At 36.0% G+C, this 14,755-nt stretch overlaps 1 protein-coding gene across 2 annotated transcripts in view; it reads left to right on the forward strand.

The window, feature by feature from the left end:
- LOC111511848 (UNC93-like protein MFSD11) overlaps positions 1 to 14,755 on the forward strand; it is a 59,576-nt gene that overhangs the window by 35,852 nt on the left and 8,969 nt on the right. For both annotated transcript variants that reach the window (XM_074173602.1, XM_074173610.1), the window contains exon 4: positions 7,419 to 7,696. In XM_074173602.1, coding sequence (XP_074029703.1) covers positions 7,419 to 7,696 — 278 coding nt within the window. The remainder of the gene's footprint in view (positions 1 to 7,418; positions 7,697 to 14,755) is intronic.

Consider the following 14,755-nt stretch of genomic DNA (forward strand, 5'->3'; position numbering starts at 1 on the left):
AATTTTAGATTACCTTTGTTCAGATAATACTATTTCTATTTTGAACCGTTTTCGAGATAAACTGTTTCAAATGGAAATTGACATGGTTTCCTTGTTCATCACTCATTTTTGTAAAACAGATTTCGTTTGATGTTTCTCAATTAGCCACAGATAATACAATGAAAAGATAATTATTAAAATACTCCTCAACCATTGAATGAAACTTCTCTTCAAACAATAGCTTTATTAACGCTGAAACACGAACTGAAAATAATAAACCCATAAATTAATGAGTTAATTTAATCGTCAGTGTATTTCAGAATATATTCAAACACATCTCCACCTCTACTTAAACATGTAATATCTTCAAAAGATGTGTAGCACTTCTGATCAAGTCTGGAGTCAAACTATTGAAAGCAGTTGTAACTCTCGATTTCATATCTTCCATTGTTGTTATTGGAGTAGAGTAAACCATATTTTTAATGAAACCCCACACGAAATAATTCAATGGATTGCCATCTGGTGTTCTAGGAGGCCAACGAAAAGGTCCATTATTACCAATCCATCTGTCTTCGACGATTTCGGTTAAAGCTTCGCTGACTGAATGAGAATTATGGGGTGGAGCACCATCCATTTGGTACCATACACGTTCTTTTCCTGGTCTATTATTTAAAATCATTTGCATTCCATTCTTCAGTAAATCTTCATATTTTGATGCATTCAAATTATCATCATAAAACTCGATATAAAAAATTGATTCATTCTTTATAGCACAAAATACATTGAATTGCCATCTTTCTTGAAAACCCCTTTGGCGGACAACATGGGGATTTTCTGGCGCCCAATAATGACTGTTGTGCCTATTGAAAACTCCATTTTTTGTGAACTTGGCCTCATCTGTCCATATGATATTGTCAAGGAAATGTTCATCCTCTTGAGTCTTGACAAGTAACCATTCAAAGAATTCCACTCTACGAGGTAAATCAGTCTCATTCAAATGTTGGACACAGTAGAACTTATAGGGATGCCATTTATGCTTATTAAGAGTTCGACAAATTGTCACGTAGGGTATACCTATCTGCCTTTCAGCCTCGTGCAGAGAAGCATTTGGAAATGCATGAAAGTATCCCAAAACTGTTATACCATTGTCATCATCATCCACTTTAGTCTTCTTACGAATGATTTTTGGACGGAAGGTTCTATTCAACCTACAGTTTTTAGTAGTCGATTTATCACATTATTATTCGGCTTCGGAAGTTGTGGATATCTTTCATGAAATACTCGGCATGTTCTACTTGCAATTCTATTGCACTCACCATAAATTATTAATAAATTCAAGAAATCTTCATTACTGTAACCTAATCTTGACATTATTCTATTATAATTGGTAGCTATCACAATCAGTCAAAACCACCAACGAAAGTCTGACGTTAAATAATTGGTTTATTTATTTTTCCAAAACACACTATTAAAAAATATTAATGTGTACTGTTGTACGTTAGAGACCAATAGCTGAATGTATACAAATTGTAACTTTTTCTAAGGTAGTACATACCAATTTCGAATTGACTGATCTGAGACAGTTAAAAAAACTGGATCAAAAAGAAATATTACTAAGAATAAAAAAAAATGTTGAATATCCAAAATAAGTGATGAATTCAAAAAAACGAGCAAGAAAACCACGTCAGTTTCCGTTTGAAACAGTTTATCTCGAAAACGGTTCAAAATAGAAATAGTATTATCTGAACAAAGTTAATCTAAAATTGGATGTAGAGCTCAAAAATGTTGAAATATACAGGGTGTTCCATTTGAAAAAATTGAGTTCCACTCATTTTTTCATGAGATCAAAGTATCTGCATTTTTTTGAAGACCCTTTATGAAGCAAATGAAAATATGACTCGGAGTGAAGATCCTCATAGTATCACTCCACTCCATTTCAAATTTGATCGTTTTAGTGCAAGAGAGTTCAAGATTATCAGCATTTATAAAAGTTCATGTTTGGCAAAAAAAATATCGAAAGTAATTTATATCTTTTAAACGGTAATAGATAGGTATAGGGAAATAGTATATGAATTTGTTGACAAAGTGATAATGAATCATAATATGATATTATATACGGGGTGTTTCATTTGAAAAATCAAAGAAGCCGCTACTTTATAGTAGAAGCGACAACGCCGCTTCATCTGAAATATTTTAGTCGTGTAGGTCATATTGATTTATGCATACTGTGGAATTTTCAGGTTGATCCGTTAAATAGTTTGTCAGAAACGGCTAAATAACGCTCATCATGAAAAGCCCTGTATACTTTTGTAACATAGCAGTGTATCACCGAAGCCAACTTTTTGCCTAAATTTTCCCCTTTTTCAGTGGGAAAATCGAACTCATTTCATTACTCCACCTTCAATAAAAACCCCGCATTTAGTACTATTCAGTACTATTTTCAGTAAGTTTTGCCAAATCACCATGGACGGATATAGCATTCAACATGTAAAAATAATGAACTTGTTACATTACGCTATATTACATCAGATATAGACAATTAACCGGATCAAAATATTCGAAACTCATTTTGAAATCAAACAGCTCCAAGGAAATTGATTGTACTTGGCTACCTAATTTGTCGACAACGTTTGTAAATTAAGCGAATCAAAGAAAAAACTGAATTACATTAGATTTTTCCCCAGATTATTAATAGACATATATTGTGAAAAATAATTTCAATTCACGCAGTTACTTATCGGGATGAACTAAAAACTTTTTGAGAATAATTATGAAAAACTGTCGAGTTAAAATGTTTGTGCAAACTGTTATGGAGAGTGTAGATTTCATTTGAAATGTTGGTTTATTGCAAAAACGACTGTTAAATTTTTCAAATTTGTACCAAACGATAGCGTTTGAGAATTTGCTTATCACTTGTAATAATATTTGTCAGGTTGGAATTGGAATGTAAAAATAATACAGCCCTCGAGTGGCACTGAATATTTTAACAGTGTTTCCGCATACAGGGTGTGTCAAAGCTTCTTCAGCAATGTTGAATAAAATGGCAATTAATCTTCAAAGTTGTCAGAAATAATATCGAATTGAAATCTGACACAAAGAAGTCAGGGAGGGCTTTTTTTCCAGTTTGTGTCTGAAAGAAATTTTTATGCATGATCCACACATCTTTGTGGAGAGTTTATTTTGAATTTGATTTCTTTCTCATTTCCTTTGGAAGTTCACCACAATGTTTTGTATAAAGATAAAGAAGAGAAAGCCAATGTTTTTTCTGAAAGCTAATCTCTTTTAAAAATATACCACTTGCAATTCAATAAGAGAATACAACTTATATTACTTAACATGCTAATCATTGAATATAAAACTTATTTATCAAATTAGTTCAATTTTCTATGATAGTACTGAGATGAATTTATTTGTTTAACGTGAGTCATGAGGCAAAATAATATCTATAATTGTCAAATTTACTGTCAAGTACGTTAATAATCAGTACAGCAACTAAAAGAGGTGGCGATACAGAAATTGACGTTTCGGGTAAGTTCAGAAGATATTCTCAGTAATAATAAAGTGATATTTATTCGATTCAGGATTTGTGGAATACCGAAAACCTGAAAATATGACAACAAAAAAGTTTCATTGAAAGATATTGAACATCATAGTGCTATGTTGACTACGTCAGTTCGAAACGAAATAAATATCAGTATTATAGGAGAAACAATTTTTGAAGATGACTACTCAGACAACATAGTCAGGATAATGAAATTTGCAATAAAACTTTTGGTGTGATGAGAGTAGATTCACAAATAACGGATGGTTTAACAGAAATATTCATTATCTCTGGTGGTAAAAAATTTCTTCCTACATAGAGCTACATATTTTCAAGAGATATTTGAAGTTGATGTTTGTCTTGATGTGCGACACCAAGATTATAGATCCCTACTTTTTCTGAGACATATTGACGAAGGAATTATATTCGGAATTCTTGTCGGAGACTATAGCTGTCGGAAGATTCCCCTTTGAATATTCTGAGAAAATATTAGTATTTCCAACATGATGGAGCTCCACCACATCGTGTGAAGTAACTTGGATTGAAACCTGTTCAATTTTAGCTATTTGTTTCAATTTTATTTGTACTTTCACAGGTTTCAAATCTCATTGGAACCATATAAGACAATGGAAGTCCGAGCTAGTAAAATTCACCATGAAGTATTGTCAACCAATTTTAAACAAACTTCAGCCACCATATTCACATGAACTGCCTCTGGCTGATTCTTATCTTTTTCCAAAACTCAATTTACCACTTCGATATGATTGGGTTGTTCAATGGGAGGAGTCTACTTTGAAGTACATTAACCAATTCTCAATATATACTTTTTTGACATAGCAAAGCCAACTTTTTCGCCATGATTTTTTCCCTTCCTTCAGTGGGAAAATCGAACTCATTTCATTACTCCACCTTCAATAAAAACCCCGCATTTAGTGCTATTTTCACCTGACAAGTGGTAATATATCATATGAGTATTTCTCCGCACCATCATCATCAGTTCGTTCTAATATGACCCTTCAAAGCATTCAGTTAGGTTCATTTAATCTCGAGGAACATGCTTTCCCATAATATAATTTGCCAAGTCCATCAGAGTTTCCGTAATTGGATTCGTTTACGACGTCTTTCAGTTTGAAGTACAATTCAATGGATGACATAATGTTGTTTCCTCACCAATAAGTCTATAACACAATACGGATGAAAGATGGATAGGACAGAAAATATCCCAGGAGCCGAAAAAATAATTGAAGGTTGTCCTTCGACGGTAGTTATAAAAACATTATTCTCTCTTCAAGCGAGTTGGCTAGACATTCTATCATAGTTAATCCAATAATTGAGAAGGAAAGATTGATTTATGGACAAAACCCTTTTGGTTTCCTTCGTCTACATCACAATATAGAAAAAAAAATCATCTGCAACAATTACTGAACAAAAATCTTCAATCAGCGTTTACATATTTGAGAGTAGTCATTTCGAATGGATTTTTTCTTCCAGTTTGTATATGAAAGAAACTTTATTACATGACCCATACGTCTCTGTAAAGTGTTTTCAATGAATTATTTGAGAGTATTGAGAGTTTTTGCAGACATAGAGACGTAAACAGATGATATGGCAACGATGTTTGTGAATGACAGTTCCTACGCATGTTATGATTGCTTAAGTTTAATTATATATTATCGCTAGTTTATGTATCTGTGGTTGACACATGTAGATTTGAACAATGATAGTTAGGTTGTCCTGTTTTTGTTTTTAAGGCAAAGCTAAGTAAAACTTAGGAATCACACGTCAAAAGGCAAGACCTCGTTAATCCTTGGCTCGCACAAGTTTCGGCTTCTGAGGGTTGTCGTTCGTAGAGGTGCGACAGCTGGTTGATGGAAAAATAGATTTTAAACAGATTTTTTTTCAAATGTGGCAACAGAATTTGCATTTTGAGCTTCGCGTGATATTGCCGAAATATAACACGAATAATAACAAAAACTCTAGTGAAGTGAAAATATCATTCAAATCGTTTCAAAAATGGGTTAATTTGATGAAACAGAAGATTACAAATTTTATGTGGTATACAGGAATCGATTTTTTTACTGAAAAATGTGCTAGATGTACGCCCAAAAAAGTTATGAATCTTTAAAAAAAGAAAAAGAAGTGTAGGTGGCGCCCCCTACGAGTAAGAGCAATAAGAACATCAGGTTCGAATTCGACACCTCAAAAACCTCCTATTACCAAGTTTTGTTAAATTAAGTTCAGTATTTCAAAAGTTATTTGAAAAAAAAAACGAAAATAAAAATAAAACTTCAACATCCTATATCTTGGAAACGAAGCGTTTCCGGACATTTATTTATTTGGACAATTCATATTAGAATATTGTGAGGAATCACCTCCTGAAGTTTGTAAAAGTACTTTTGAATCACCCTGTATATTAGGAGAGAATACAGTTTGTGTCTGAAAGTAACTTTTACAAATGATCTACACATCTTTATACAGTTTTTATTCTGAAAGCAATCGCTTCATACCTTGCTTTGGAAGTTTCCCAATTTCTGTGCGAAGATGGACAGCCAAAACCATTTTTTTCAAAAAATTATTCTCTTTATACCCCTTTCCAACTAAACAAGATTCCTATGGCTGGGACTAAACCATATGAGCGAATGAATGTCATTGTATACTGTCATTGCATACTGTCTTGACATGAATAGATTCAACTCATTCGTAATATAAATTTTCCGAAACATCGATGTCCACCATTGAGAACAGTGTTCCATGTAAGTGAAACTTTATCTCCTTTATATACCATAGGGTGTAAACAATTTTTTCTCAATTTTTCACAAATTTTTTAATATATTTCTTTTTTCATACAGAAAGTGACACATGGTTGTTTTTGTTTTTTTGGAAGTGTTAAAAAAATTATATCGTAAAAATTAATTTGTTTAAAACAAATTGTTTATTAAATAAATAAAGAAAATATAAATTGAAAACAAAATTTTTTCAGAGAGAAGAGAGAAAAGGAAAATAGAGATTATGATTTGTAGAAAAAAACTCGTTACATAATATTCATATTTAGTAGCAAAAAAATGTCAATCAACAAATGTGTTTTTAAGCAATACATTTTTTTCATGAAACAATTTTTTTAACAAATAGAGCTGAAAATTATGAAAAATCATTTTTATGTAACTTCAAATAATAAGAATACGAATAAATTCCAATATAATAAAAAACATTTCATTGCTTCAATTGCATTTTTCTCTTTTTTGATTCTCGTCTTTGATTATTAATAACAATATTAGTAACAAAGCGAAAATCAAAATTTTACAATTTTTCTAAAGGCAATCTATTTTGAAGGCTTTCAAGAAAAGCTCCAAAAAGTAAACAACATTTGAGGTTTTTAGTTTAAAAATTATCTGGATTTTTATGTAAAAATTAGTTAATTAACTAAAGTATATCTAATAAAATAATCACGGGAATTTTTTTCCATGGATTTTCGTTTATTCAAGTGTCTAGAAGGTATGTAATTTTTTTTTCTCAATAAAGATATTTAATGTTTATTGTTCAAAGGTCAGCGCGTGCGGCCCCCGCTTTTAGCGCTATTTTCGCCTCTAAATCAAAATTATAAATATTGGTTATAGAGTTCCGGGAGGTGAGACTTTTTTCAGGAAATTTCCTCCTTTTTTCCTCCCCTTTTTTTACTAAATTGTTCATAACTTTTACAATGTTTTCGACACCCTCTTGAAATTTTTCAAAAAGTTGCTGGAGTTCCGAAAAAAAGGATCTTGTGACCAAACTGAAAGTTCTTTTTCAAAAGTTATTTCAGTAGTCTCAACAGCGGAACACATTATTGAGGTCACGCTTCTCCAACGAAAATCCTCCATCCTACCGAAAATCTAACCACATTCTTGTCGTTCTCTTGCAGTATGTTTATTGGAAATTTGTTTGTCTATTTTGCTTTTAAAGGTAAGGATAAAATAGACAAATCAACGCGGACAGTAGTCATTTGGACTTTATCTGCGGTGGCTGTCTGTGGGGTTTTTGTATTACTTATCCTTCCCCGAGCCACGAAAGAGAGCGAAGATGACGACGAGGATGCTGTTGAGGAAGTACCGGAAGGACCAATTGCAGCTTTTTTTGGAGCGGTGAGGTTGTTTATGACTAAAGACATGCAGCTGCTCAGCATTACATTTCTTTATACAGGTAAATGGACGTATTATTATATTAAGCTGTATTAATCTATATTTTATAAAATAACCTTATGATAACAGAAAAAAACATACAAACAAAACATTCTGAATACGCTCGAAGAAACTATTGTATAGTGAAACGCATTTTTCTGTTTGTTGAAAATCTAACAACAAATTCTTACTCAAATACGTTATAATAATAATAATAAAATAATAACCCGCACGAAGGAGTCAGAGGCAAGATGGTGGGCCCATAACGATGATTTGCCTACCGATAATAACCCTGGCAATGACAACGAACGCTTTGAGTGGATGAATAAGTTAAGAGATAGCCTTATGCATTGCTACGAGACTAGTGAGCCCGCGCGAAGAGGATACATGGCGAGAATTCATGCTCTGTGGTGTGAAACACATCCGGAACATGCTGCATTTCTCGCCCAAAATCTTAGGGATTACGTATCATATCTTCAGCGGCAGGGCTATATAGCTCCTTCCCAGAAGGCAGAGCATCATGCCACCAATGGAGTCAATCAGAACACGCAGGGCGCTCCACAGAATTACGCCCCTAAAGCCACAAGAACTGGCCTGTTTGGATGCGGAGGTTCATAGTGTTCTAACAGAAGAGGCTGACATCTGGCAAATCAACACCGGCGTGCATAGCGTCGTCCAATTGCTTCCCGAATCGAAAGGATGAAATCCCAGCCTAGCGGTTCGGAAGATTGAACGGCGTGTACACAAGGTGGAGGCTAAGATCACGTTGGCGAGACAACACGCGTCTCGTATCAAATGTGTGATGGATTACAGGGTAGTTGACAGGCCTTTCACGCCCGCAGTGTGGCGAATAGCCACCAATCTACGACGTATCCATCACACTTTAAGTCAAGGCGTGCTGCTGACCACCAAACAGCACTGCCTATACGAATGCTAGTGGCAGCTAAGAAGTCACTAGTGAGGCGAGCGAGAAGTATCGCGGAAAACCTTAGGTTCCGCGAGAAACCCTCTCGTTTATTTCAAGAGCCGCCACGTGTTGTGAATAATCCGCCGACCGCTGATCAGGTGGAATCCTTCTGGAAGGATATCTATGAACACCCGCAGCCACTCGCACCCCTACCCGCAGCCACCCGCAGCCCTAGCGCAGTGTGAAGCTTTCAACAGAGAGCTGGGCTTAATGAACTCGTAACTCGATATTCCCGGACATTCGAAGAGCCCCACCGCCATCTGGTCAGAATTTTCAACTCATGGCTGGACGGAAAGCAGCCGATTCCGGATTGGTTTGTCGAAGGGCGGACCGTTTTCATCCCCAAAAGCGAAGATTTGTCGATTCCTAAGAATTACAGACTGATAACATGTTTGACTTCGTGTTATGAGTTGTTTACAAGCATACTCACCGAATATATGAGCAGAGAGGTTCGAAGAGAGGAGTCGCTGGATGTAAAGAGAACATGCTCACCAATAAATGCGTAACGCAGGACTCGATACAATATAAGCATAACCTCTCTATGGCCTGGATCGATTACCGCAAGGTATTTAATACAATATCGCATGAGCTCATCTTGTATTTGCTCAGATGCCTTGCGGTATCCGATAAAATAGTGAGAGGCCTTGAACAACTGATACCACTCTGGCGAACTCGCTAAACCATAACATCTGGTCAAGCCAGAGTCCAAACCGGGTGAGTCACTTTCAGAAGGGGTGTATTTCAGGGCGATTCCCTCAGTCCCCTCACTTCTGCATCTCACTATTGCTATTATCCGTTGCGCTCAGAAATTTTTGAGGTAATAACTGTAGCACCTCGGAAACCGGAGGCACAATGTCACCCATTTGTTTTATATGGATGATCTTAAACTTTATGCCTCTGGAGATAAGGATCTAAATCAGTCCTTGAGGAGGGTGGAAGAGTACACATGCGGTATGAAATTAGACAAATATGCAATGGTCCATCTCAAAAGAGGACGATGCGGGGACTACGGAGAAGATGTGCAGCTCGTAGATGGAAGCATCCTATACCATTTGGATGCCGGAGAGACATGTACTTACCTCGGGGTTGAACCCACTCACAAGAGGTAACAGCAGTGAAGAACACTCTCCGCGACAAGTATCAGCACAAACTTCGATAGATCTGGTCATTGGAACTGTCGGGGAAGAAACAAGTTGCTGCAACAAATATGCTTGCCGTTCCAGTCTTACTTTACTCGTTTGGAGTAGTGAAGTGGACTCGGGAGGAGCTGTATCAACTCGATGTAAAGACCCGAAAAATGATGCATCTCTATAGGAGTTTGCATCCCAAATCGTCCGTCCCACGGTTGTACTTCCCCCGATAACGGGGAGACCGTGGACTCTTGAGTTTGGAGTGTCTACATGGCAGAATGGTACTGGATGTAGCCCATTAGGGCAATAACCCGAGCAGCTGATGAACTCGGTTCAGTTTTCGACAATGAACGAGGTGATCACAACTCTGTCATCGTTCAGCAAAAGGCGTATATAAAAGCCGCAGAGATCACCTCACTTCTGCGAAAACAGAAGGATAAACCAATGCATGGGTCTTCTTCAATAACATTGAAGACCTTGGCTTATCAACTGGCAAGTCATGATGAACTGATGGGTTCATCATGACTTGCCAGAATGGTGTCTTCTACACCTCACGATACCGCAGTCATGTGATGGGTAAAGAGGTTCCTGACACATGGTGCATGACCTGCCGCGAGGCGTCCGAGACCCTAATGCATTTGCTATCAGCATGTCCAGCATAAGCGGTCTCGCCCTGTATACATCGACATAACGCGGCCCTAAGACTGCAGAATTGACGGTTCGTATTGGATAATTTTTACTAACCGAGTTTTATGATTGGCTGAAGAGTTATAAAATTAAATTTGAGGTCATGTTACGGTGACGAATAGAAATCGGGAATGCGGGGATGGTTATCGCCGTCGTGTTCAGTTCAGGAACTGATTGCGATTTGAGTAATGAAATTCGATATTGGTACAGTGTTGATTAGTTAAAATTTTTATTATCTGTTTGAATTGTGGCGTCCTTGGACAAGTACTTATAGTAATAACGAGTGTGATAACAACCCATACTTGTTCTAGTGTAATGATTCCACTAGCGATTGTGAACAATGCGAGATACCAGTGAATAAGATTCGGATGTATTTGAATATTGAAACACAAGGAGTATGTTTCAATGTATATAAGAATCTACATCTCAAGTTTGGTTTCGAGGGAAACAAACTATTACAAGCAACATCAAATTTGACCGAAATTCCTTTCTCGGCTTTACGTAAAATAGTTAAACACAAACCTTATGAATGCAAGACGCGATGTGATACAGGATTACCAAAACCTTTAGATGTTCATCTAATGAAATCATTGAAAAAAACAATAAACGACTGTTTCAAAAGCAATAAGATTGCTACAACTGAAATCATAAGGAAGAAATTGAATACTTTGGAGGATTTAGATTTTGCATAATAAATAAACGTCAAGCCGTTATGGAAAGCAGAAGAATAGTGGAATTGCATGACAAATACTTAGAACAAATAACTAAATATAGACAAGAACAACGGCAAATTTTCAACTTCGACGAAACTTGATATGACATTTACGATACAGTTACGAAAGGGTGGACTGATGGTTCGAGAATGTGTACGCGTAACATGCCTGCAAACCAAGGGTCGCGACTAATTATTGTGCATTGCGGAGGAAGTTAAGGATGGGTTACGAATTCTTTGAGATTATGTAGAAAAAAAACTTGAGGACTGCAATGTTGACTATCATCAGAACATGGAAGATAATATTTTCGAAGAATGGTTTGAAAACACATTGATCCCAAATCTGGAAGCGAATAGTGTAATAGTTCTTGACAACGCTTCCTATCACTCGCGACAGCTCATCAGAGTACCGAATAAAAATTCGAGGAAAGATGAAATACAAAGTTTTTTTAATGGATAACAATTTGTGTTTTGAAGATTACTATACCAAAAACCAACTACTTGAAGTTTTACAGACAAAAATATTTGAAAAACTGTATACTTTTTCTCAGGATGTATGAACCTCTGAAGAAGCTAGCCACTAGCGCCAGCGAAACGTCAGAAAGAAAGTCCAAAAAACTATGGCCTTCAGAGTACTTGATATTATTATACGACACTACTACTAGCAGTACTCATGATTGGATTTTTTTTTCTGGTTTGACTTTTACCCCACAAACCCTGACATTTCAACTATTTTTTCTTGAATTTAACACTGTCAAAAATCCCTGCAAATGTTCATTCAGTCCGGAATTGAAGCAGACTATGAAATTATTCATAACTCTATGAAAACTGTAGGTACAGGTGAGAATTGAATTTAATCAGAATTTTAATTGAAGTGCCAACTGCAATTGCTTTCTGGAATGTTGTGAAACATTTCGGGCACAACGAAACTTTCATACCGCGTTAAAGCGGACATTATTCCGCTCGGTGAAAGGCAGGACCGGTTTCGCAATAAAAAATTATGTTTATTGGTATGCACGATATACCAACGACTTTGTTGTGTTTTGTTATTTTTGTTTGCACTGGGCGGATATTACCTTCGAACAGGTGGAATTCTTTAACGCAGTTTCCTCTTCGGAGATGGCCTTATGGAAAAGTAGTTCGGGTGAATATGGTTGATTTCTGGTGAATCGGTCGACCTCCAATTCGAGATTCTAGTTTTCGCGAAATGGTCATTGATTATAGGGTAGGTTCAATACTGCATAAGTAGACCCTGAAATTACAATTAAAATAATTATGGTGTTTTGAAAGTACAACGCCCGATAATTCCTAAGAATGAACTTTATTCCACACGAGTTTTTTCAAATTGAGTGACAATGTTTCTTATTGAATGTTAGAGATTTTTACTGCCATTGTCTGAAAATATTTGATTTGAAACCTAATAAAGGAGGGAGAGAAAAATCATAGAACCGAAATATTTACCTGAGGTGGAATAAAAAATATTGCGAACAAACAAATTATTTTTATAGAAGGTTTATTTGGGTAACAGGATCATCTTTTTGAACGAGTGTTTTTTGCCAACGTTTCGATTTTAATTGAATGCTTCTTCAGGGTTATGTAACAATTAATTTTCATTTCATTTTACGAAGTAACATAGTACGTAGTTTGTCTTTGTTTTTGCCCTCCGTCTTTGTTATTTCTTTCTTTCAAAAATGTTAAAATCGTCAATAATTTTAATCAAAAGTCAGTATTTCTTACAAAAATACTTGCCAAGTTACTTTTTTTACTTTACTGTGCGGAAAATAATCCAACCTCATACACAAGTCAATAAAAATATTCTTGGACAGTCAAGCGGCGTTGGAAGCTTCTGGGTACTACAGAGCAACGACGTCTAAATTGTCTCTGGTCTGGATTTCTGGCCATACTGGCCTGGAAGGCAATGAGTCTGCTGACTCCCATGCAGAAGAGGGTGCTGCAAGCAGCTTCATCGGACCAGAACCTGTCATTGGCTTCGCTATAGGCTTTGCCAAACAAAGATTGAACACCTGGATGGCAAGAATATTTATGGACTTCTGGCAGACTCTTCCAGGAATGGCTCACTCCAAGGCGTATATTCACCCTTCGAAGCTTGACCAAACAGTTGTTGGACTATAGTGGGGATGAACCACGATGTCTAACAGGCCTTCTTACAGGTCACTGTCATTTGAATCATCATATGCAGAGACTTGGACTGTAGGAAGACAGTGTGGTCGCCTCTGTTTGGAGAATGTTGAAACAGCAGAGCACATACTTCGTGCCTGCCCCGCTGGGGACAGAATCAGGTTTTCAGAGTTCGTCAGAGCCGTACTCTTACCATCTGACCTGGGAGACCACTCACCATACAAACTGATCAGCTTCATTAAGAAACTGGGTTTATTTGGTCGAGTGTGAATAGGTGTGAGCCACAATAAACCCTTGCGGGTCGCGGTGAAGGGTCAAATAGACCTACTCACTTTGAACCTAACCTAACCTACTCTTTACACTCAGTTTATATGTACCGAAGTTTTTTTTGTGTCTCTGTAATTGGTAACTGTCAATAGCTGAAAATTCCTAAATAAATACTCATCGAAAAGGAGTTTCTTCGCATTAAAAATCCTTTATCCTAAAAATAATCAAAGAAAGAAGTTCATTTGAATTGAAGGGGTTATATTTTTAGGAGTGATTCATTTTTGGGAAAGAAAGTTTTTGGCTTTCTACTACTCTATCTTGATACAAAAAAAGAAGGATGAAGGAATCTTCCAAAAAAAGGAAGGAAGTAACTCTATACATGGATGTGTAGATCATCCAAAGAAGTAACATTCAGACACAAACTGGAAGAAAGTCCTCCTGAAACAGCTACTTTCATATAAACATTACACGAAAGAAAAAAAATTCTTTCGAAACAAATACTTTTATATGAACACTGAATTATACAGAAGATACTTTTCTCTACTACGTTTTTTTTTTGTATCAAGATGGAGTAGTAGAAAGCCAAAAACTTTTGACTCCTATAACCCCTTCAATTAAAGTAAGATTCCTCTTGGCTGGGATTAAATCAAATAGGTGAATTAATGTCATTACAATGTCATCGATGACATAAGTAGATCAAATTTATTCCGTGACATTAAAAATCGTAATTCATGAATGAATTGTGTGTATTTTCTATAATGTTATCCAATTTGGTACTCAAGAGCCTTAAGGCAAGTGTCTCACGGCGAAACATCGATGTATACCAGTGAGGATGACAGAGCTCCATGTAAGTGCAATTTGTTACCATTCATTTAAAGTAGAACTCCTGTGAATGATATCTGATTTTATTCCATACAAACTGAGTAGAGAAAAGTATCTTCTGTATAATTAAGTGTTCATGTAAAATTATTTGTTTCGAAATAATGTTTTTCTTTCGTGTAATTCAATGTTTATATGAAAGTAGCTGTTTCAGGAGGACTTTCTTCCAGTTTGTGTCTGAAAGTTACTTCTTTGCATGATCTACACATCCATGTATAGAGTTACTTATTTTCATATTGATTACTCCCTTCCTTTCTTTGGAAGATTCCCACATCTTTTTTTTGTATCAAGATGGAGCAG

Source organism: Leptinotarsa decemlineata, unplaced genomic scaffold, assembly GCF_025532065.1.
Source record: "Leptinotarsa decemlineata unplaced genomic scaffold, Ldec_3_MD MMD2_P_RNA_scaffold_12, whole genome shotgun sequence".
NCBI classification, from domain to species: Eukaryota; Metazoa; Arthropoda; class Insecta; order Coleoptera; family Chrysomelidae; genus Leptinotarsa; species Leptinotarsa decemlineata.